This window comes from Micropterus salmoides, unplaced genomic scaffold (assembly GCF_014851395.1).
Source record: "Micropterus salmoides isolate LMB-PRFRI ecotype aquatic unplaced genomic scaffold, ASM1485139v1 Ms_hic_scaffold_21, whole genome shotgun sequence".
NCBI classification, from domain to species: domain Eukaryota; kingdom Metazoa; phylum Chordata; class Actinopteri; order Centrarchiformes; family Centrarchidae; genus Micropterus; species Micropterus salmoides.
In genome coordinates, this window is record NW_024041262.1 from 1,809,197 (window position 1) to 1,829,913 (window position 20,717).

The 20,717-nt window shown below is 40.9% G+C and overlaps 3 protein-coding genes across 5 annotated transcripts in view; 2 read left to right on the forward strand and 1 right to left on the reverse strand.

The window, feature by feature from the left end:
• The window catches only part of lrrc45 (leucine rich repeat containing 45), a 33,110-nt gene extending 31,218 nt beyond the window's left edge, over window positions 1-1,892 (reverse strand). For 2 of the 3 annotated variants that reach the window (XM_038734982.1, XM_038734980.1), the window contains exons 1-2: window positions 1,801-1,892; window positions 318-620 (exon numbers count right to left, since the gene is read on the reverse strand). In XM_038734982.1, the coding sequence (XP_038590910.1) occupies window positions 318-546 (229 nt within the window). In that variant the 5' untranslated portion in view covers window positions 547-620; window positions 1,801-1,892. Of the gene's footprint in view, window positions 1-317; window positions 621-1,677 lie in introns of all 3 variants that reach the window. The other variant, XM_038734981.1, reaches the window with a different exon arrangement.
• Window positions 1,893-2,184: 292 nt separating this feature from the next.
• On the forward strand, window positions 2,185-11,845 carry trub1 (TruB pseudouridine (psi) synthase family member 1). Its single transcript, XM_038734983.1, has 8 exons — window positions 2,185-2,352; window positions 2,463-2,561; window positions 3,491-3,546; window positions 5,917-5,998; window positions 7,391-7,463; window positions 10,363-10,502; window positions 10,637-10,693; window positions 10,829-11,845. Exons 1-8 carry the CDS (start codon window positions 2,205-2,207, stop codon window positions 11,041-11,043), a joined length of 870 nt encoding a protein of 289 aa, XP_038590911.1. The 5' UTR covers window positions 2,185-2,204; the 3' UTR covers window positions 11,044-11,845.
• Window positions 11,846-15,823: 3,978 nt separating this feature from the next.
• On the forward strand, window positions 15,824-20,605 carry hhex (hematopoietically expressed homeobox). Its single transcript, XM_038736032.1, has 4 exons — window positions 15,824-16,496; window positions 19,098-19,276; window positions 19,688-19,738; window positions 19,881-20,605. Exons 1-4 carry the CDS (start codon window positions 16,094-16,096, stop codon window positions 20,124-20,126), a joined length of 879 nt encoding a protein of 292 aa, XP_038591960.1. The 5' UTR covers window positions 15,824-16,093; the 3' UTR covers window positions 20,127-20,605.
• The last annotated feature ends 112 nt before the right edge of the window (window positions 20,606-20,717 follow it).

Genomic DNA, 20,717 nt, shown 5'->3' on the forward strand with positions numbered 1-20,717 from the left:
TAAAAGTCAGACAAATTAAAATGTTTCAGATGAGTTTGCAGCAGCAACTTCAGGCAGACTCAGGCAGCTTTCGGTGACTGGTAACAAGCTGCACACTGCAATGACTTCTCTTGCCAGAAATGTGCCTTTTTTAATGGCCAGGTATTTGCGCAAACTGTTACATCAGTCAAGGTTATTAATCTGGGAAATCAAAAGATGTCTAAAGCAAATATAGCATTTATATGAATGCTAACTGACACCTACTGTTAGACTGACCAACTTAAAATCTAAAACACCAGGCTACATATAGGCTGTTGTTGATCTTCAGACTTACACACCTTCCTCACTGAGCATGCAGTCACTGAGCAAGACTTCTGTAAAGGCAGTATCTTTTTGGAAAGCCTTGGCCAGCACACAGCAGGTATCTGTAGACAGGCTCTGTCCACTCAGGTCCAGTCTAGAGCCCTGAACAGCTCTGCTTTCCCGTAGCTGAGCCACAACACTCTCCTGAGGCTCCACACCTCCCTCCTTACACAGACACAGGTATGTCTGCCTGAAGTCCTCCATTCTGGGTTACCAGAATCTCCTTATCCTCACTGTCTTTACTTCTTCTTTCTTTCCTCTGTGACTTGTCCTGTTAACTGGAGACGAAAAGATTTACAGACTAGGGATGAAATTAGATAAATGATTGTACAATAAGAAACTATTTTGATAACAGATAAAGTCTTCAAGTCATTTTTCAAGCAAAAATGCCAAACATTCGCTGGTACTAGTGAGGATTCTCTGCTTGTTTAAAATCTGAATGCCTTTGGGTTTGGGACTGTTGGTTGAACAAGAGATTTGATGACATCACCTTGGCCTTTAGGAAATCATGATTGGCATTTCTTATGGAGCAAATGTTTTATACATGAACTGAGAAAATAAGTGACATTTTATTCGATTTTGAGAAATGAATTGTTTATTGTAGCCCTATAACTAACACAGTGTTTAGTAAAATCATGGTTCTTGCAGAAGTGAAAATTAACTTTACAGGACACGGGCAACACCATTCTAATGATTCCAACTTCATCAAGTACATCCAAACTGCACCCCAAAGGGAATTCTCTCTGCTAGACTAGTGTTTTAATCATGTAAAGTGGAAGTGGATGCATGAGGACTAAAGTCAAACAGCAGTAATCAGCTGCCTGTGAGGCCAACCTGTGTGTGGCAGGTGCTTCCTAAATACCGGGTTAACCAACCAAGAGGAAAAATTTTATTAGGAACATAATACATGGTTGTGTATCAGGTACAGACTTGTTAGGCACTGACAGTCACTGTAATGGACATCTAGGCTAATCATTAACCCACAACATCTCTGTTCTAACCTAAACCCAGCTAACGTTAGCAGTTTATAGTGCATCCTACCTGGGAAACACAACGAAAAGAACTGATTGGCTGGTTATTTGAGCGCTAACATGAGCTAACTTTAGTTGGCGGAAGCAAGCAGTGTGACCCAAAAGCATAAAATTCAATTAATTAAATGCGGATTGATGGAATCACATATGTGCCGAATCAGAATAGGGATGTTTTTTAGAAAATTAAGTTTTATTTGTTTTATGTGTTGCTTGGTGATAAGCTAGCTAAAATTATACTGCCAAATTTTGAATGACAGTGCCGCGTATCATTATCGTCCATCTAGTTAAGTTAAGTTAACGTTACCCCACGGGAGTCAAAGCCTCGTGCAGGATTATCAAATGCCTGACGGACGTGCAGAGTAAGAAGTCTCTGAGGAGGTTTTCCTGAAAAATAATAATGTTGTATAAAGAAAAAATAAACACAGACCTCGCCGACTACAGTATGAACATCTTCCTAGCAGTTACTGTTGTTGCAGATAGCCCAGCTGACAGGAAGCCAAGCGACACAGTAACTAGGAAGTGTATTTTTGGCGCAAAGCATCTTGGTCAGTGTAGTTTCAGAAAACGTGAGCATTTTTCAACCATCTAACATCGTCCTGGTTGAGCATAACCAACGGCTAACTAAAGCTACAATTAATCAGCCTTTATCAGTAAAAAAGGGGGCATGATGTCATGTTGTATCGTTGTGTTATTTTGGCTTGGAGCCCAAACAGGAAATACTAACTTGCTGATCCAGCAGATGGCGGAATACCAAAAGGGCTCGCTTATCTGCAGTCGGCAGCACAACAAGTAGAGGAAGAATAATATTGGCCGAAGAAGAATAAAACAAGCATGGCAGGAAACATAAGCAGCGCTGCAGCTCCGATAACTAGTTCTCTATCTAAACTACAGGCTTTAAATGGACTGTTTGCAATATATAAAAAACAAGGGCCGACATCTGCAGACGTGTTAAATGCACTCAAAGAAGCTTTACTCAAAGGTAAAACGAGCATAGCAATCAGGATATAAGTCGACTTACACTATCAAGTGACTTATATTTTCATTTGTTGGAGCTGATAGTGAAATGTGTTTGTGTCACTTGTCTCTCAGAAGCTGGAGTTCAAAACCCAAACCCGCGGAAGAGGAAGAAGCAGAGCCTGAAGATGGGGCACGGAGGGACGCTGGACAGCGCTGCCAGTGGGGTGCTGGGTAAGCGTCCCGGTTCCATCCAGCTGCAGGCCTACTCATTTTTTCCCCCTGGTTGTAGTGGAGCAGTTTTCTTTATTAAAGGAAAATTCCAGCCAAACACGTAACCTGTTACAAATAGCCACTGCTGATGTACCGTTATACTGACCGTGGGCACAGGTTTGGTTTCAAAGGTGGTAGGGATGTAAGGATGAGGAGACCATGCCATTAAGACCCCACGCATATCAGAGGGGGAGAGTTTTATTTACAAAAAAATTACATTTGCCTGCTGTAAGCTGTCAACAAGGTGTTAAATGATAGGTTCACATTTTTTCAGGTCTGTCTTAAAACACTGACAACCCGCCCTTGTTTGTTTGCATCATTCATCCTGCCCGAATTCATGCCCCAAAGAGACCCCTTATCTTAAAGGAATTCTAATGTAAGCACTGGGGGGCTAAATCCACCGTCCTATTTTTGTGATAACAATATTCTAATGTTCGGCCGAAGCTAAAATCAAGTTCCAAAGTTAGTCTTTTAAGTACGAAATTCACACTTTTTGTTACTGTACCTGCACCAATGAAATACTGTCTGTGGAAATGCAAAGAGTGAATTTGGTATTAAAAAGACTAACTTTGGAAGATATTCATTTGATTTGACTAGCTGAGACTGCTGAAGCCTCATAATCGCTTTGGTTGAACTTAAGAATTAATTTTACACAAGACTAGGGCTGCGGATTTGTTCTCCATCACTTACAATGAAATCACTTTTGAAAGGGATCTCTGTGCAGTCAAATACACAGCAGGCAGAGGCCACTACTGGTAAGACTGTAAAATTAGCAAAATCATCAGTGTGGTGTTTGGTCACATTTTTATCATTGGGTGTGATGAATATCTCCACCTCTTGGGTCTGCTATCAGGACATTAGACTCTTTACACTGTCTCTGTTTCTTTCAGTTGTTGGCATTGGGAATGGCACAAAGATGCTCAGTACAATGTTGGCTGGTTCTAAGGTGAGTTATGTGAACAAGAGCTAAATTATCTAAATTGCGAAATTGGTCTGCTTAAAAAGAATGTGTGTTTCCATTTTGACATTTCTGTTTATTATAAAACCATACAAAACACCAACAACAAAGATCTATAAATGAGTTAGAAACATAATACAGATTTGATGAAAGCTGTGGAACAATTTGATCTTGTAGGTTAGTACTGTCCAGACAGCTGTGTCCCTGTAGGATGTGTTGAGTAGCTACAACAGAATGTACAGGCCACTTTATTAGGTACACCTGTTCAATTGCTTGTTAACACAAATAGCTGATCAGCCAATCACATGGCAGCAACTCAATGCATTTAGGTATGAAGACATGGTCAAGACAACTTACTGTTGAAACCGAGCATCAGAATGGGGAAGAAAGGAGATTTCAGTGACTTTGAACATGGCATGGTTGTTGGTGCCAGACGGGTTGGTGTGAGTATTTCACAAACTGCTGATCTGATGAAAAAGAAAAAATATCCAGTGAGCGGCGGTCGTGTCGATGAAAATGCCTTGTTGCTGTCAGAGGAGAATGGGCAGAATGGTTCGAGATGACAGACAGGCAACAGTAACTCAAATAACTACTCGTTACAGCCAAATGTGTGCAGAACACCATCTCTGAACGCACAACATGTTGAACTTTGAAGCAGATGGCCTCCAGCAGCAGAAGACCCCACCGGGTGCCACTCCTGTCAGCTAAGAACAGGAAACTGAGGTTAAAATTCACAAAGGCTCACCAAAACTGGACAATAGAAGATTGGGAAAAATGCTGCCTGGTCTGATGAGTTTCGATTTCAGCTGCGACATTCAGATGGTAGGGTCAGAATTTGGAGTGGACAACATGAAAGCATGGATCCATCCTGCCTTGTATCAACAGCTCAGGCTGGTGGTGTGGGGGATATTTTCTTGACACACTTTGGGTTCCTTAGTACCAACTGAGCATCGTTTAAATTGTTGCTGACCACGTCCATCCCTTTATGACCACAGTGTACCATCTTCTGATGGCTGCTTCCAGCAGGATAATGCTCCATGTCACAAAGCTCAAATCATCTCCAACTGGTTTCTTGAACATGACAGTGAGTTCACTGCACTCCAGTGGCCTCCACAGTCACCAGATCTCAATCCAATAGAGCCCCTTTGGGATGTGGTGGAACGGGAGATTTGCATCATGGATGTGCAGCCGACCAATCTGCAGCAACTGCGCGATGCTCTCATGTCAATATGGACCAAAGTCTCTGAGGAATATTTCCAACACCTTGTTGAAAGTATACCTTGAAGAATTAAGGCAGTTCTGAAGGCAAAAGGGGGTCCAACCCAGTACTAGCACGGTGTACCTAATAAAGTAGTGGATGAGTGTATGATAAGATAAAATCAGACTAAAGTTGTACAAAGTCAGGAATAGTGTTGTAGTCAAGACCGCCCAAACCGAGACCAAGACCAGAGTTTATCGAGACCGAGACAAGACCAAGACTTTTAGGGGCTGAGAGCAGTCGAGACCAAGACAGAGGGAGGGCGAGACAGAGTCAAGACCAAGACCAGTTCCCTGCATCACGTGGCACGCAATAAAATGTGAAATGAGATCATACTTCTCAAAGTGATCTGAAAGATCCACTTTCCCATTAAAACACCCACATACAAACACTAAGAGCTGAAATCAGTGTAAGCATCGCAGGGAGAGGTGACAGTCGTTAACGGTAACAACATGTTTTAGGGTTATTGGTTGCATTTGAAGCATTAAGTTTTACTTCCAATCAAAGTTAGGATGTTAAGAAATCAGACAATGCAAAAGCAATTAATTGATATTCCCAAAGTTATGGTCTTGACTGGTCTTGAAATAAAATCCCGAGTCCTCAATGTCCGAGACCGAGACAAGAACATCAAAAAGCACTAGTCAGGAAATACAAAACTAATGAGAGAAATATCAAAGATTACTTAGTTGGAATACTTCATAATATATTGTATTGAAGTACATACAATAATCCCAAAAATGATCTTCTAAAACATGAAAATAGTATTTAAATTCAACTTAAATCAGCTCTAATCGATATTTTTATGCTTAAAATTGGATCTGTGTTAAGCAGAAGGTGTCGCTCGTAGTGTAAACTCCACAGAATTTTCACGCAGCCAGATATGAATGTTGAGCGCCCTGGACTTTTCACTGGGTTATTCTGTGGTTGACCTGAAGTGTATTCTTGTTCTGGATGGCTTAATGTTGGTAGGCTAAATTGTTATTGTTAATGTTTTAGGTATTTCACTGAGGACAATGCATTCATACCAAATGAAAGATTCGCTGTCTGTATAATTTAATATTTTGTGTTGAGAATGAGACAAAGTGATGTGTGTTTTTCAGAAATATGTTGCTGTAGGTGAACTGGGGAAAGCAACGGATACTCTTGATGCCACTGGAAGTGTGATTCTGGAGAAAGACTATGGTAAATACTGAAGTACGAATTGCATTATTTCATATGAACAGTTAATCCTATTCAGCAGTCTAATCTCTGTGTGCATGCCTCCCTTTCTGCAGTTTCTGTCTCTATTTATGAAGTTCTCCAGCACCGTGTCAGAAATCCCACTGTGGGGTCGTTTTAGATTAGATAATTATATGTCTGGAAAATATTCTTATATTATTCTTTACTAAGAATATGGCTGTATATGTCTGTATACAGCCATGAGGCTATGTTTTGTATGAAAAAAGTAGACCAAATTTATTAATAAATAACACTGTGGCTCAGCAACATGTTACGTGGCCACGCTACTTCAAAAAAGCCCTGCAATGAGTCAGAGTATTTGTTTTGTTTTCATATCATCACCATGGTCTTTTTGACTAATTAAATTGACAACAGTAGGCCTGTTGTGCCGTATTCACCAACGGAGGAACAGGCATTGAAAAGTTTGAAGATAGGTGTATTGGATATTCTTTATGGCTCAGAAAGTTGTGCTCAGTCTCGGATACAATTGCCAGACTAATGCTTGCGGCTAAGGAAAGGGTGAGTAGATGAGGCATTTTTCTGCCATTTGGACCTTTGAAGTTAACTTGAGGATCCGCATTTAGAAATAATTGGAGTTGGTCTTCTTGTCTTTTTATGAAACGGGTTGGGATATGCACTACAGCCGTCAAACCATTCAATCGGGCTCGCAGCCTACAGCTCCCTAGGCTATGGTTTTAGTTTCGCTACATCCTGCCTGATTGGTACTGTGCATGTGCAACTCTCAACAGAGATGGGAAGGAAGCGAGATGGCCATTGATATAAAATATCTAATATTGATTTTATATCTATGGCAAAGGCTCTCTCGCTAGCAGTATGTGGGCAGCCATATACCTCACAAGTATTCATGTTACAACTTGGGTTGATTGGGAAGAAGCTATTTCAGAGGCTCTAAAGTGGCACTAAATGCTGGCTTAAACATCATTATTAACCCTCAAAGATCTACAGAGCACTGGCTGAGCCCTTATCCTGTTTTTCAGGGAAGATGTGCTGTAGTATGCAAAATCTTTAGACGTGTGTGGAAAAATGTTGCCATTTCCGTTTATTGTTTCATCCTACATGTTGAATTGGCTTCAATTAGCACCTGTGTGAAATAATTGTTTAATCATTCAACTGACAAAATGCCTACAAAATCCCTGACTTTGTGCAAGTGTACCTAGACGAATTGATGCTGTTTTGAAGGCATAGGGTGGTCACACCAAAAATTGATTTGATATAGATTCATTTCATTCACTTAGCATTTTGTTAACTCATAAATATATTCTATTAACAGGTCTTTTTTGTGAATGCATTCTCACTTTACATCATTTATGCCCACCTGAAACCTTTTGCCTACAGAACACATAACTAGGTTGGACCTTGAGGACAAGCTGAAAGCTTTCACTGGTGACATCATGCAAGTTCCTCCACTGTGAGTAAAAGCTCCAATCTGAGAAAATATTGTGTATGTCAAAGAAACTTTTCTAACTTGGCTCATCCGGTCAAAGTCTCCATTCACACACACAATACAAACCTAATTAGCAGAAAGCTATGAAATGTATTGTGCATATTCATGCTCATCAGTTTTTCTGTTGCACCACCCTCAGGATATTTTGTCAATTTACTGTACATAGAAAGTTGGAAAAGGCCTTTGGAATTTGGTGATTCCATAATCTGGGCCCTTATTTTTCAGTTTCTACTTTCTGCTTTGATTTGAGTACAGGGTAGCTCCAGAGGTGTCTTTAGTCTGCCTTAAAGGCCTTTTCACATGGAGTGTGTTATGAATAAACTGGACAAATATGTGAATATATGTGCTTGCAAAATTGTTACAAATAACAAACCATTGTACCAAATCATAGTGTTCAAGTATTTGTCTACCATGACTCAAACTCAAAACAGTTTCCCCCATTATTTAAGTTTTGCTCTAAGATATAGCTATATCAGCCATGCATGTCAGTGGACAGGGAAGACAAGCTCATACCATGTCTGGAGGCCCTGTACGTGTGCTGAAATTATTTTAGTCTACAGTCTACGGAGACTTTGGCAACTGCTCATGATTTATTGGCTCCTTGTGTACTGGTGTAGTACCTGTGCACCTTTTGTGGACTGCAAACTGGGTCTAAAGCAAAACATATACTGACTCCAGCTTCTCAACTGTGACTATTTGTTTGTTTTCTTAGTATTCCATGAGAGTAAACTGGATATCTTTGAGTTTAAGACCGCTGGTTGGACACAACAAGACTTTTCCATTAAGAGTACAGTACAGAGTAAATCTCTACATTGGTGCACACTCCAATTCAAAGTCTATGAGTTGGAATTTCTGAGGCCAGATTAAAGAGATCTAGCACATCTGAACACAAGCCTGACCTGTGCAGCCCATTTTTTGCCCTTATGGAGGGTGATGTATACTGAAGTGACTGCACAGGGTGCACTATGTTTTTCATAAGGTAATTTGCACAGAATTTGCATACAGCCAATGTCGTAAGAACTTACCTTGTAAAACCTTGTGAACGGATAACAGATGCTCCATTACTGAGCCTGAATACGTGTAGACCTCACAAGATGTTATCTTTCAAAACCTATATGCAAAGCCTGTGTTTCTTGCCATAACGGCTAGATACATCTCAAAAACAGGGTGACACTGCCAGCCAGTGCAGTTTCTTTTTTGAAAGGCCAGATTTGCCTTCATAAAACGAGAACAATGCATTCAGCGGGAGTCAGGGTTAGGGGTTTATCGGCATTTAGCAGTGAAGTTGATTGCAACCAAATGAATACCCCTCCCCTCACTCTTCTCTTCCAAGAGTGTTAGAGAATCTACGGTGTCCAAAAAACCTGCCAAAAAATATGAAAGGCCCACTGTAGAGCCAGTGTTTGGTTTGTCCGTTCTGGGCTACTGTTGAAAAATTGCAGTTCAACATGGTGGAGAGAAGACCTCCCTGGGCTCATTTAAGCTTCTAAAACACATTGATCCTTAGTTTGAGGTGATACACTTGTGAAAACATACTTCTGCCAATAGATCCCCCTCAATCTTACACACTGGGCCTTTTTAAATGCTGAAGATATTGAAGATTTCACACACATGAATTTACTCTCAAATCTAAACTATAAAGGTTTTGGCAGAGTAATTGGTGTTCGGGTAACCTAATAGTAGTAAGGATTTTTAACTCCCACTTTTTTCATAATGGTGCAGTGAACCTTGCAGCCTTTAGAGTTGTATTGTGCACCTGTCACTTATGGCTGGGCCAATGTAAACCTTTTCAAACTGGACTGATATTAAGCAAAAGACCAGTATACTGAATTTTACCACTAGGGGTCACATGTGACTCAGCTACTCCTGAGTGCAGAATCATGAGATCTCATGAATGAGTTTTCCACAACATTGTTCCTGCAAATGTTTCACAGTCAACGTCTTATTAAGAAATGAAGGAATGTTAAAAACTAATTAAAACTAAACTGAAATTAAAAAAAAAATAAAAGTCAAAACAAAATAAAAATTAAACTAATGACAAATTCAAAACTATAATAACCTTGGTGGCTGATCCGAAAAATGATCTGATCTGTGACTCAAAACCATGATATGATCCGAACTGTGAGTTTTGTGATTTGTTGCATCCCTGCCCTTTGGGCAAACCCCTCCGACGCATACTAAAACAAATTTTAGTTTGCAGCCCTGATCTCCTCAGGCAGGTCATTCTACAGTCTCGGAGCCCTAACTGCAAAGACAAAGGCACCCTTTCTGGATAAATCTGGACCTTGGAACAACCAGGAATGATGCATATGAGGATGTCAGGGAGCAGGAAGGAGCATAAGGCATTAAAATATCTTCTAAATAACATGGGCCTAGGCCACTCAAGTAATCAATTTTGTAAATCTATTCTCAAGGCAACAGGTAGCCAGGATCAGTGTGATGCGATCATGTTTCTTAGGCACTTGATCTAGGCAGACAGCCGGAAGTTGCAACATTTCACACTGAGGAAAATGGGAACTTGCTACTTTGTGGGAGGGATTTTGTGTATACTGCAAAAACTGAGCTCTCAAAAACAAGAGGGGAAAAAAGCATTAAAATGGGGGAAATATTACTTAAAATAAGCACTATTATCTGCCAACAGAACAAGAATATTTCCCTTGCTATTTAAGGCCAAAAAAACTTGAAACAAGTGAAATTCTCTTACATAAAAGCTGCCTGGTAAGAAGAAATATCTTGTCAGACAAAAAACAAGTATGTTTGGCCTTCAGTTAAGATAATTAATCTTACTAAGATTTTAGTTTTTTGCGGTGTGTGCATATCCAGTAAAAGTATGGTGTGATTTATTGATTTCCTGTCATTTCAGCTACTCCGCACTGAAAAAAGATGGCCAGCGTCTGTCTGTCCTGCTGAAGAAAGGTCACAAGGTTGAGGCCAAACCAGCCAGACCAGTCACTGTGTACAACCTGACCCTGCAAGAGTTCAAGCCTCCTCACTTCACTCTGGGTTAGCGCTCGCTGCGTAATGCGGCATTTTTTTCTTTCTGGTATTTACAATAGCCATTTAGATGTGATTTCCTGTTTCCATTTTCTTTCGTAGCACATATTCAAATAGTTAAAACAGTTTTATTTCTGTAACAGATATTGAGTGTGGTGGTGGCTTTTATGTCAGAAGCTTGGTGGATGACCTGGGAAAAGGTGAGATTAATTAATTCTATTTCTCAATATCTTCATCAGCATGTTTATGGAAAAGTCAATAAACAGAACAGACCCATCAGAAATCAAACCTTCGAACACTTAACCATGAGAATAATCACTGCCTGTGTGCCATAGCTCTGTCATCATGTGCTCACGTGAAGGAACTGATCCGGACCAAGCAGGGTCAGTTCACCCTTGAGGAGCATGCCTTACATGAGGAGCAGTGGACACTGGAGCGTATCCTGTTCTCTCTGCAGCCCTGCTCAGAGTCAGAGCAGGCTTTGGACTGTACAAAACCACCAGAAGCTGACACCTTAGGGACACACTCTGAGATCAAAATGAAAACCTGAAGTTTCTGTCTGGTTCACAGTTAGGCTTGAGTCACCTGCTTGGCTTTTCCAATGACGAGAACATCCAGTCTAAACACACCAGGTTCTCCAGGGCGTGTTGTTGAGCAAGTGTGACTAATTGAGACGTCACAAGCACTGATGGTTTGGAAATCAATGGACCAGTGTAATCACTCGGCGCTGGACTCTCTTCTAGTCCACATTCTACTGCATCGTCTCTGTCTCGAATCATTCTGCCCGGTTGATGGAAAGGTTATACAGTATACATACGTACTACAATTTACTACTACAGGAAAATGAGAAATGATACACTGTGTTAGTGAAGATTGCTTGACAGTGCACACCTTTTGAGACATTAAAGTCAAACAGACAGACTTATTAAACATTTGAGAAAAACATCACACTGCAGGATTTTCTGATTTATGCTGAAAACATTTAAAATATTAGTTTATTTTTGTATAATTTCTTTATTAAAGTAGTTTCTGTTTGCAGCCCAATTGTGGGAAATCTTTTTGATAGGCAGAAACAGTGTAAAAAAGAGTACTGCGGTAACATTTTGCCAGATCTCTGGTCTATTTTTGCAAGGCAAGTAACATATTAGCCAGTTTACCTGAAGATTTATTTGTGGAGCTGCCTTGCTGGTTAATTTAAAAAAGACATTTGACTGAGTGTTGAACTGTTTTAATTTTTTTTGTTTGGTGTACTCCACATCTGATAGTGTTCCATCAGCAGAAGTATATCCTGTATGTCTAATTTACATTATTATGCACTTGCAGAGTGAATAAATATAAACAAAAAAAGTAAATACTTAGATTTCTTGCCAATGATATTTCTGACATCATGCACAACAGAGTGGCTGCTGGTCATGACAAATCTGTTTCTTTACTACACATCGCTGTTAGCTTTTTCTGCCCATTACAATGCTGGCTGAGAGAGAAAACCTTAGGGCCTTCACAGTTAGCAACAAAAAAGTGTAAAGCATGGTTACCACAGCAGCTGTGTTTGCAACCGGGTGAAGGTATCCCCAGGAAGAGATTTTTTTTTTTTTTAATGTAGACATCTTTGTTCATATTTATAGTTTTCTTTTTACTTTCTTTGTTTCTTCATCTTTAAGCAAACTGTTTGAAATGACAAAGCTACCTTCACTGCCTTATGTCTGTAATCAAGTACAGGAGAGGAATAGAGGAAAATGGTATTAGTGCATACTTATAATATATCCACCAGGTGGAGAGGTTTTTATTAGGCTGTACCATGAAACCAGACTGCTGTAGTCCATATTGCAGATATTAATGGTGCTAGGCTAAAATATGAATGGAAGACCATTCCCTCCAGGAAAAACTAAAATGATTAAAAAGCTGCATTCTACTACTTTTTTAAAGTCCAAATTAGTTATAAATTATTAGTTATTGTAGGATTTTTTTGTAGTCATACTGTATTTTTGTATCATAATTATGTCCTAGTAAGTCAAAAGTTTCATCTTATTTTCTTACAGGTTTTAACTTCATATCTCAAAATAAGGCAGTGATGACTGGCTGTCTTACATGTTTGAGTTATTAAATATTTAGTACTTTGTCAAAAGTGGGTTAAATCAATCAAAGTTATGGTTTAAGCCAAAATCTTGACTTGTTATCTCTCAACACAGTATAAGGTGACATAAAGGCCCTGCACCCCCTCGCAGGGTTTTTCAGTTACTCATTCTAGTTACCCCTCCAGGGAGGTGTAACTTCGGTGGAGCCTTGTTCGTGAAGTCACCGAACTCGAGGAACTAATAACAGTTATGACTGTAAATTGTCCAGCAGGTACAAAAAAGCTTAAAGCGAAATGAGGGAGCTGTCATTCAAGTACAGTCTGTACACCCGCTCACAGACTTGAGTAGAGGTCTAATCAGTAATCAGGGTGCACTCACATCTTTCTTGTCCATGTACAAAGTTAAAACTATAACTGTTAAAAAATGTTGGCCAATGGAGTTTTGTTTGGGAAACAGCTGGTCCATCCGGATAATCTGAGCTGAGAAAGGATCCTTAGTTTATTACTTTGTTTTCTCCCGTATTACAATCAGCAAAACACTGCGCTTGTATTCACAGAATAGTTAAGTGCTGTCATGAATATTTGGATAATGTTCAGCCGTAAGCAGGAGACACCGTGTTGAATTGTTCACAGTAACTGCCAGGCTGTGGCGCCTCTGCTGAGAAGTTATCAATCGTTTTTGGACAGGAGTCTGACGCCGCGGGAAGCTAGCTGGATCAATGAGCAGCAATCATTGTCACAGTCCAAATATTAGCCGTGTGGTGATTTCTTTCATGTCTTCAAGGCTACTCATATCCCTGTTTGCTCTCTGAGTCCACTTTATCTAAATTACGGCCGTTAGAAAGTTGGCAGCGGCGCGCGCTTTAAAGACGCATCAGAGGACCGAACCATTGGATTCTATTAGCTCGAGCATTATCAGTGAGCAGCAACAGGCTTCCTCCCAACACTGAAGCGTGACTTGTAACCATATCATCACTGAAGTCACCTGTGGTAATAAAACATGTAGATAATCACGAGACGTCCAGCTGGAGCCTTCAGAAGCAGAGGCAGCTTTTCCGTTTGTGGTGTAACAGAAGTTGTCGGTTATTGTTTAACAATTTGCGGAAACGCGTGTGAGGGGCTAAGCATGCTATTAGAGCCATTAAAGGGATTTGCATTTACAGCCGTTATCATACTATATTAACTCAACTACATTGATATGTGAAATGCACAGGAAAACTCCAAACATTCAAATGATGAGTTAATCACTCGCCATTCAGCTGCACCGTTAGGGATGTGGATTGCAGTACCTTGTAATACATTACCAAAGATAACCAAACTGTTTGATTAGTCAAAGACCCATTTAACTAAAACCAGGGCCATGGCTCAAACACTGAGATCATGGCGTCTGGATTTATTTTTTAAGAATTTGAGGGTTTTCTGGTCCATTGTAGAGGAAAGTATCATGCTGGGTATTTTACACATGGACTCCAGTATTTTAGACCACATTTGATTACATGTAGCCAAACAAAAAAAGAAATAGAGGATTCAGTATTTCCCCACCGAAACTGCATCTCTGACAGTGTGAATAAACGTAGCAATTCATTCAGTTTAGGGTAGGGTACAGAAACTCAGGAAATAGTCTGACTGTAACTAATATAAAGGCATGATAGAAGGTGAAGAAATACAAACTACAGGTCACACTGATAATAAAATCCAAGTATACAACATCCATTCATATTTTATATATGTATTTATTTAGTTTTAACCAGTATGGCAATAGGGGCTACATACTGTCAGTGAGTGTGTGGTTTGAGGAGGCGGCCCTAACACTCAACAACAGTGTGAGAAAATGTTAAGAGGAGTCAAGAAGTATGACTTTTATGTTCAGTTTCCATGCCTGTGTGGGTGTGCCAACAGGAAAAGATAAATGAACAGGCCTAACGGGCACAGTGCCAGTGGCCGAAGGTGTCATGGGGCCCTTGAACAAGAGCCTCAGCATGAAGCGGCTTATTATTTCTGATCCTTTAATACTGGGTATCTGCTGATACAGTCTTTCCCTATTTGTGTTAATTTTTCCCAAATACACCAGGACAGTCAATGCATTCTACATTATTACAGTTATGTTTAACAGCCTATGCTCTGCTTTAAGAAAACAAAACCTGTATCACAGTTTTTCTGTGAAGAGATCCGCTGTGGCCAAAAGCTTTGGAGAGAATTTAGGCAACCTCTCTCCCTTAATTCCAGCTTGAACAAAATAGTTTTAACCGAACTTAAGAATTAACCGGCAAACTGCACACATTAATGCAGTAAAAATAACCCAGTAATATTGAAGACTGAAAGTTGCCATTATGCTTAACAAGTATACATTAAATATATTTTGCTGATGACACTTCTTACAGGTCAGATTTTAAATGCTGTAATTTTACTTGTAATTTATTATTTTTATATTCCAGTATTGCTTTTGGTAAATGGTCTGAATACTTGTTCCTCCTCTGAGTTTTACAAAGTACACAGTAGACTACCTACATGTAGGCTGCAAAACGTGTAGCCTACAATCACAGACTTCCAGTTGCATGACCAGTCTGGCTGGCAAAAGGCTCACAGAATAAGAAGACAAATTCACATATTTAGCCATTAGTAAATGACCTCCTGTCTGCTTACATATCTAATTTAAATCAATTGGAAATTTGGTGCAAGGAAGTTTGCATTTCACTTCCATCTATCTTCATCTCTTTTTGAATCTTTTTCAATAGGGAGATAGAATCTCGTATTTTTCATTGATTCGTTACTTTTTCATGAAACCTTTTAGGTGCCGATTGCTATTTGGACGTTTGTTTTTCGGTGAATATATAGACTACAACAATTTCTGCTTTCCAAAATGTACGATTAGTTGCAGTAACCCGGTTACACACTTCTTCTGCCTGTAGCGCTTTCTAGCAAGATAAATGCAATGATAACATTATTAGATACTCTTATTATTCTGATTTGGCCTATTTGATTAGGAACTACTTTATTAACACAAGCCTACGATTCGTGTCATCGCTGCACTATTATATCACTCAAACTAAAGATTTCGGTTTGCTGGTTTCCAGATGATTGGCTGCAGTGATCTGATTCTCTTGAAATACAATTATCTCTTCTCTCCTGTCATCTGATCACTGTGTGTCTCGACTGGAGCTGCTAGAAAGCCAATCAGAAACGGCTGCTGGCCACCTGCAGGAAGTTTGCCGTCCACTTATCTCCTCCCACCTCAGCCTGCAGCAAGATAACAGCCCCAACAGTTAGATCAAGTGCCAGCTAGTCCACCACAGCAACCTGATGGACACCCACACACTCTAACGATCTTCTCCGCAGCCCTGAATTACTTTCTATAGTGTGTTTCGGGTAGTCAGTGGACTCAAGTTTGCGCAGAAAGTTACAGTAGACATTTGGTAGTATGTAAAGAAGTTATTTTGAGATACTGTCGAAAAAGAGGAAGGCTGTAGGGAGAGAAAGGGGGACGCAGCCTTCTCAGTTCCAGCGCTCAGCGGCGGCAAAAGGCACCATGAGCGTTCCGCTTTACGCACCGACTCCCATCCAGCCGACTCACCCGACACCCTTCTACATCGAGGACATTCTGGGGAGGACTGCCACCACAACCTCTTCGTCCTCTCCCTCTTTTTCTTCATTCTCATCCACCTCCTCATTCTCCTCCTGCTCCGCTCCGGTCATCCCCACACCGACTCTTCCGTCGCCCAACTCCTCTTTCACAAGTCTCATCTCGCCGTACCGGACGCCGATTTATGAACCCACACCGATCCATCCGGCACTGTCTCACCATGCCGCTGCGGCGTTGACGGCAACGTACGCCTCCGCCGGGACTTTGGCAGGCTCCATCTACCCCTTCCACCACCAGCACCGCTCCATGGGGGAGTACGCACAGGCGCTGCTGAGGCACGACCCTCTCGGTAAGTTGGGCTACTGTGCGTAAAACCGCTTAGAAGTTTAATTTTGGACTCACATATTCTTTGTTCTTTACAATGAATGTAATTTACAGAATCACCCGGGACTATCGTGGTTTTTGTTTCCATGTGTGTCAAAGCTGTAGACTGTTGGCCCAATGACATTGTAAACATCTGTAGTGCTTCTGAAACTTTTTTTCCCCAAAAGTTTTGCATGTTGCATTTCGATCATTCCTTATTGTGCACCAAATTATCTTTTTTGTGTGTCATGAACTTTGTCCATTTCAGCTCAAGAGAAATCAAACTGGATGATGTGGCAATAGGAGCACTTTTTACTCTTGAAAACGCTCCTGTCTTCACAAGCTTCCTTTCAGTGCCAACGAAACTAGTTTGCATAAATATATCACGCTTGGTCATGCATGCATATCGAACTCAAGACATTCTACAGTTATATGTAGCCAAACAAATTGTAGTGTAAATGACAGAGTATTTTGAGGCGTTCCTTTCTTAAGGCTCATTTCAGTCCCAAAGAACATTTCTGCATGAGGCCTGGCCACGCACTCATGAGTCACATTGTTATTGTGACAGACATATTTGGGGCCACAATAGCAGCAGGCTTATCCATTCAGTCTGCTGTGGTGGTGATTGGGGGGTGGCGGAGGGTGCATGGCAACCTTGACTCTTTTTCCTGACTCCCATTGTTCCCGAAACATCAGAGGAGCAAGTCAGCCAGTGACTAAAACATAGCTGGGCTCTAAATCACATGTTATTTCACTGCTTTGTGTGTGTTTTCATGTATTTGTGAGGACCAAATGTCCCCCACAAGAAAGAAATGATTATTATATTATTTGGGATTTGAGATGAATCCTTTCAGGTTTGTCAGATCCACCGGTGCCTGCTGCATGGCTTGTTTTAAATTCTGGTCATCACCTAAGTTTTCAGAGATATCATAATTGTCCAGAATAAGACACTAAAGTAGTGGTACAACTATTAAATATGTGACCTTATATAAACATCATATAGGAGATTCGGGTTCATGGACAGGAGCCAGGGTTCAGGCCCAGTGTGTTAATTGGTTCACATTATATTGTTTCAGAGGTTAGGATTTGAGTCTTTATTAGACTGCGGTTGGGTTAGAGGCTGAGTGATTATCCTCTTAAGTATAGTGTGTCAAGCGGATCGTCTGACTCTGTGTCGGGCTGAACAAGCCGGGCCTTTTCCGTTCAAAGCGGAAGCCGTGAGCCTGTCGATAGGAGTAAATCTGGTTTCAGAAGCTGTTAAATGTTTTCCTGGCTCACCCCGGCCAGCCGCTTCCTCGGGAGCTCGCTGCACGCTGCTGATTATTTTATCGACATCCTCAATACAGACATATTCAGGAAACACTCGGCCTCTGATAGCCCGGGATCCGTTTTTCACATATTGTTGCACTTCCCCTGCCTGGCCTGCGAGGATGTGGCTGACTTTCTTTCTGGTCGGCGGCGAGAAGAAAATAAAGCAAACAGAGCAGCACATCCACCCCAGGGGACCCACCAGAAAATATAAAGTCTCATTTAGGAGAACAGGCTAGGTACTATAAAAAAAAAAAAAAAAATCAAATTAAGTGAAGTAAAAAGAAGCAAGTAGACCAACAACCTTCTGTCGCGCTGAATTTGTGTATAGGATATTTAGGCATTTTGCATTTTCTCTTCTTTTTTATTCTATTAAATCACATCATAGTTCGGCTCTTACATATGGAAGCTTGTAGGCCTACACAATAAAAACGAAACAAAAAATGAAAACAAACTGTTAGACCCACAGTTTAGAATTAGCCTATTCGTTTATATCATGGCTGTTATTATTTTTCTTTCAGCCTATTCATTCAGGTTAGCCAATTATTACCCTAAGCTTCATCCTGCTAAAGTTTCCTTTCATGGTATTTTTGTTTTGAGAATATATCTCATGGGACTGGATTAGCTAACTTCCTTTGGAAAAGAGCAGCAATAAGAAGGTCTTTGACAGCAGTTTCGACCACAACAGATTTACATTGTGTCAGTGAGAGCAGAGGACACGGCTGTCTGCTGCTGGATGCCATCGCCTATAATCACACCACAAAGCAGGAAGCATATGCAGCGGATATTTGGCCATAGCGTTCACTCTGTCACGACCTTCCTTAAAAGACAGCGCGCAGCAGGCCGCTGTGGGCCGAGCCTCTGCTGCTGTTTGTTCCAGCCATCAGCCGGAGAGGAAACACAAAGACAAACACGCTGATTAGTCTGCACGGTCATTTAGCTCACATAAATCTGGTCAATACTCACTTGAAACACCATGTTGAGAGTAAATAACATTGTGCAGTTAATTGAACTTTTTCCTCATTTATTTGAACTCTTTCATATATATGTCGATTAACCTACTACTATACTACTACTACTATACTACTACTATACTACTCCTATACTACTACTACTAATAATAATAATAATTTCGTACTTCTCAGCTGATTCTGATTTGAAATCCCATATGTGAATAGCAGGCTGGTTATTTGTGCGTGGGTTCCCGAGCTGTGGAAGGGACTCTGTGGGTGAATGGCATTGTGAGACGTGCAATGAGCTGTTTCCTTCTGCTTTAAAGGGAAACCTGTGCTGTGGACCCCCTTCATTCAGCGGCCCTTACATAAAAGAAAGGGCGGGCAGGTCCGCTTCTCTAATGACCAGACGATCGAGCTGGAGAAGAAGTTTGAGACGCAGAAATACCTCTCACCTCCGGAGAGGAAACGACTGGCCAAGATGCTGCAGCTCAGCGAGAGACAGGTGTGCGGACACACAGCACCCAGCGCGGGCTGTTCTATTGTTCCTAATTCAGAATCGCGCTTGTTTAATATCATACCATATCAAGTAGGCTAAGTGACAGTGGGAACTGTCTATGGGCCTACATCCCATATTCACTGTAACTCTCCCATTTAGTGGATTGGTCTGCGGCCTATCTGTTGTTGCGGACTACGCGAGTGCAGAGGATGGTGCTCACTCAGCGTACTCCAACCTGGATTTAATTCTCTGGATTAAATCAAACTGAAGTGTTAGGCAACAGTTTGCGGCAGTTTGTAGTTTGGACTGCAGTTGAAATTTTAACAATTTATTTCCTCGTCTTCTCAGCTACATTGAAACGGGCAGCTCATTTAAAAATCACAGAGAAATTCATTTATTTTTCTTCTTGTCTTTCAGGTTAAAACCTGGTTCCAAAATCGACGAGCGAAATGGCGAAGACTAAAACAGGTTCAAATGTTTTGACTAATGTCACTTTACATTCCCTTTATTCCTTATTAACATAGCCTACCCTATAATTAACCAGCGGTAACAGCTGATTACATTTAAAGGACAGGCTCTTTATTTATACAACTGTTTATATTTGCTTCAGGAAAATCCTCAGGGAGGTAAGAGGGAGGTGGAGGATGACCGTTCCGCCGGGAGGAGTCATAAAGGAGACGAGACGACCGAGCCTTCGGGTCTCCAGAGCCCGGAGAACCGGCAGACAACCCTGGCGTCCGAGCTGGAGCAAGCGTCCCCGCAGCTGCCCCACACAGAGCTGGACTCTGACATGTCAGATGACACAGACCAGGAGCTGGACATAGAGGACGACACCGAGTTCACACTGAACCCCTAGTCTGAAGCACAGGCTTCACACTGATACTGGATCTACTCAGACATTCGGAACTGGATGATGATCACCGGACACTTCAGCCTGTTCACTCGCCTTCATGGGGTCGTTTGACGCCAGAATGACAGGAGACTATTGTAATGTAATATTTAGGTATAAAATCAATCCCAAATATATAGCATTTCACCATCTCCCAGTGCCTTTCACACAGGACTGCCGTCTGGATTTGACACTTTTCTTTTTGTATATAATGCATAGTCGTGTGTTGATCGTCGCTGTGTTATCACTGTAAATGGACAGTAGGCCCATAGATTCGTTTCTCCTGGATGTCGTGTTGAACGATAAACGCTCTTAAGTCTACGGGCCGCTTAAAATGTGATATTCCATTAAATAATCAATGTAGCGTAAATTTTTGTTTTGTTGGGTTGTATCTAATAAACTATTTTTGTGGTAAGAATAAAGTTGTCACTTTCACATGTAGCTCAGCTGGAATTTGACTGTGATTTATTATTTTGTATTTCTTAAAATTTCACAGGGAAAAGGAAATCAATAGGAAATCAATTCCGTAGGCTAATATTTTGAATGACCATGTTGAAT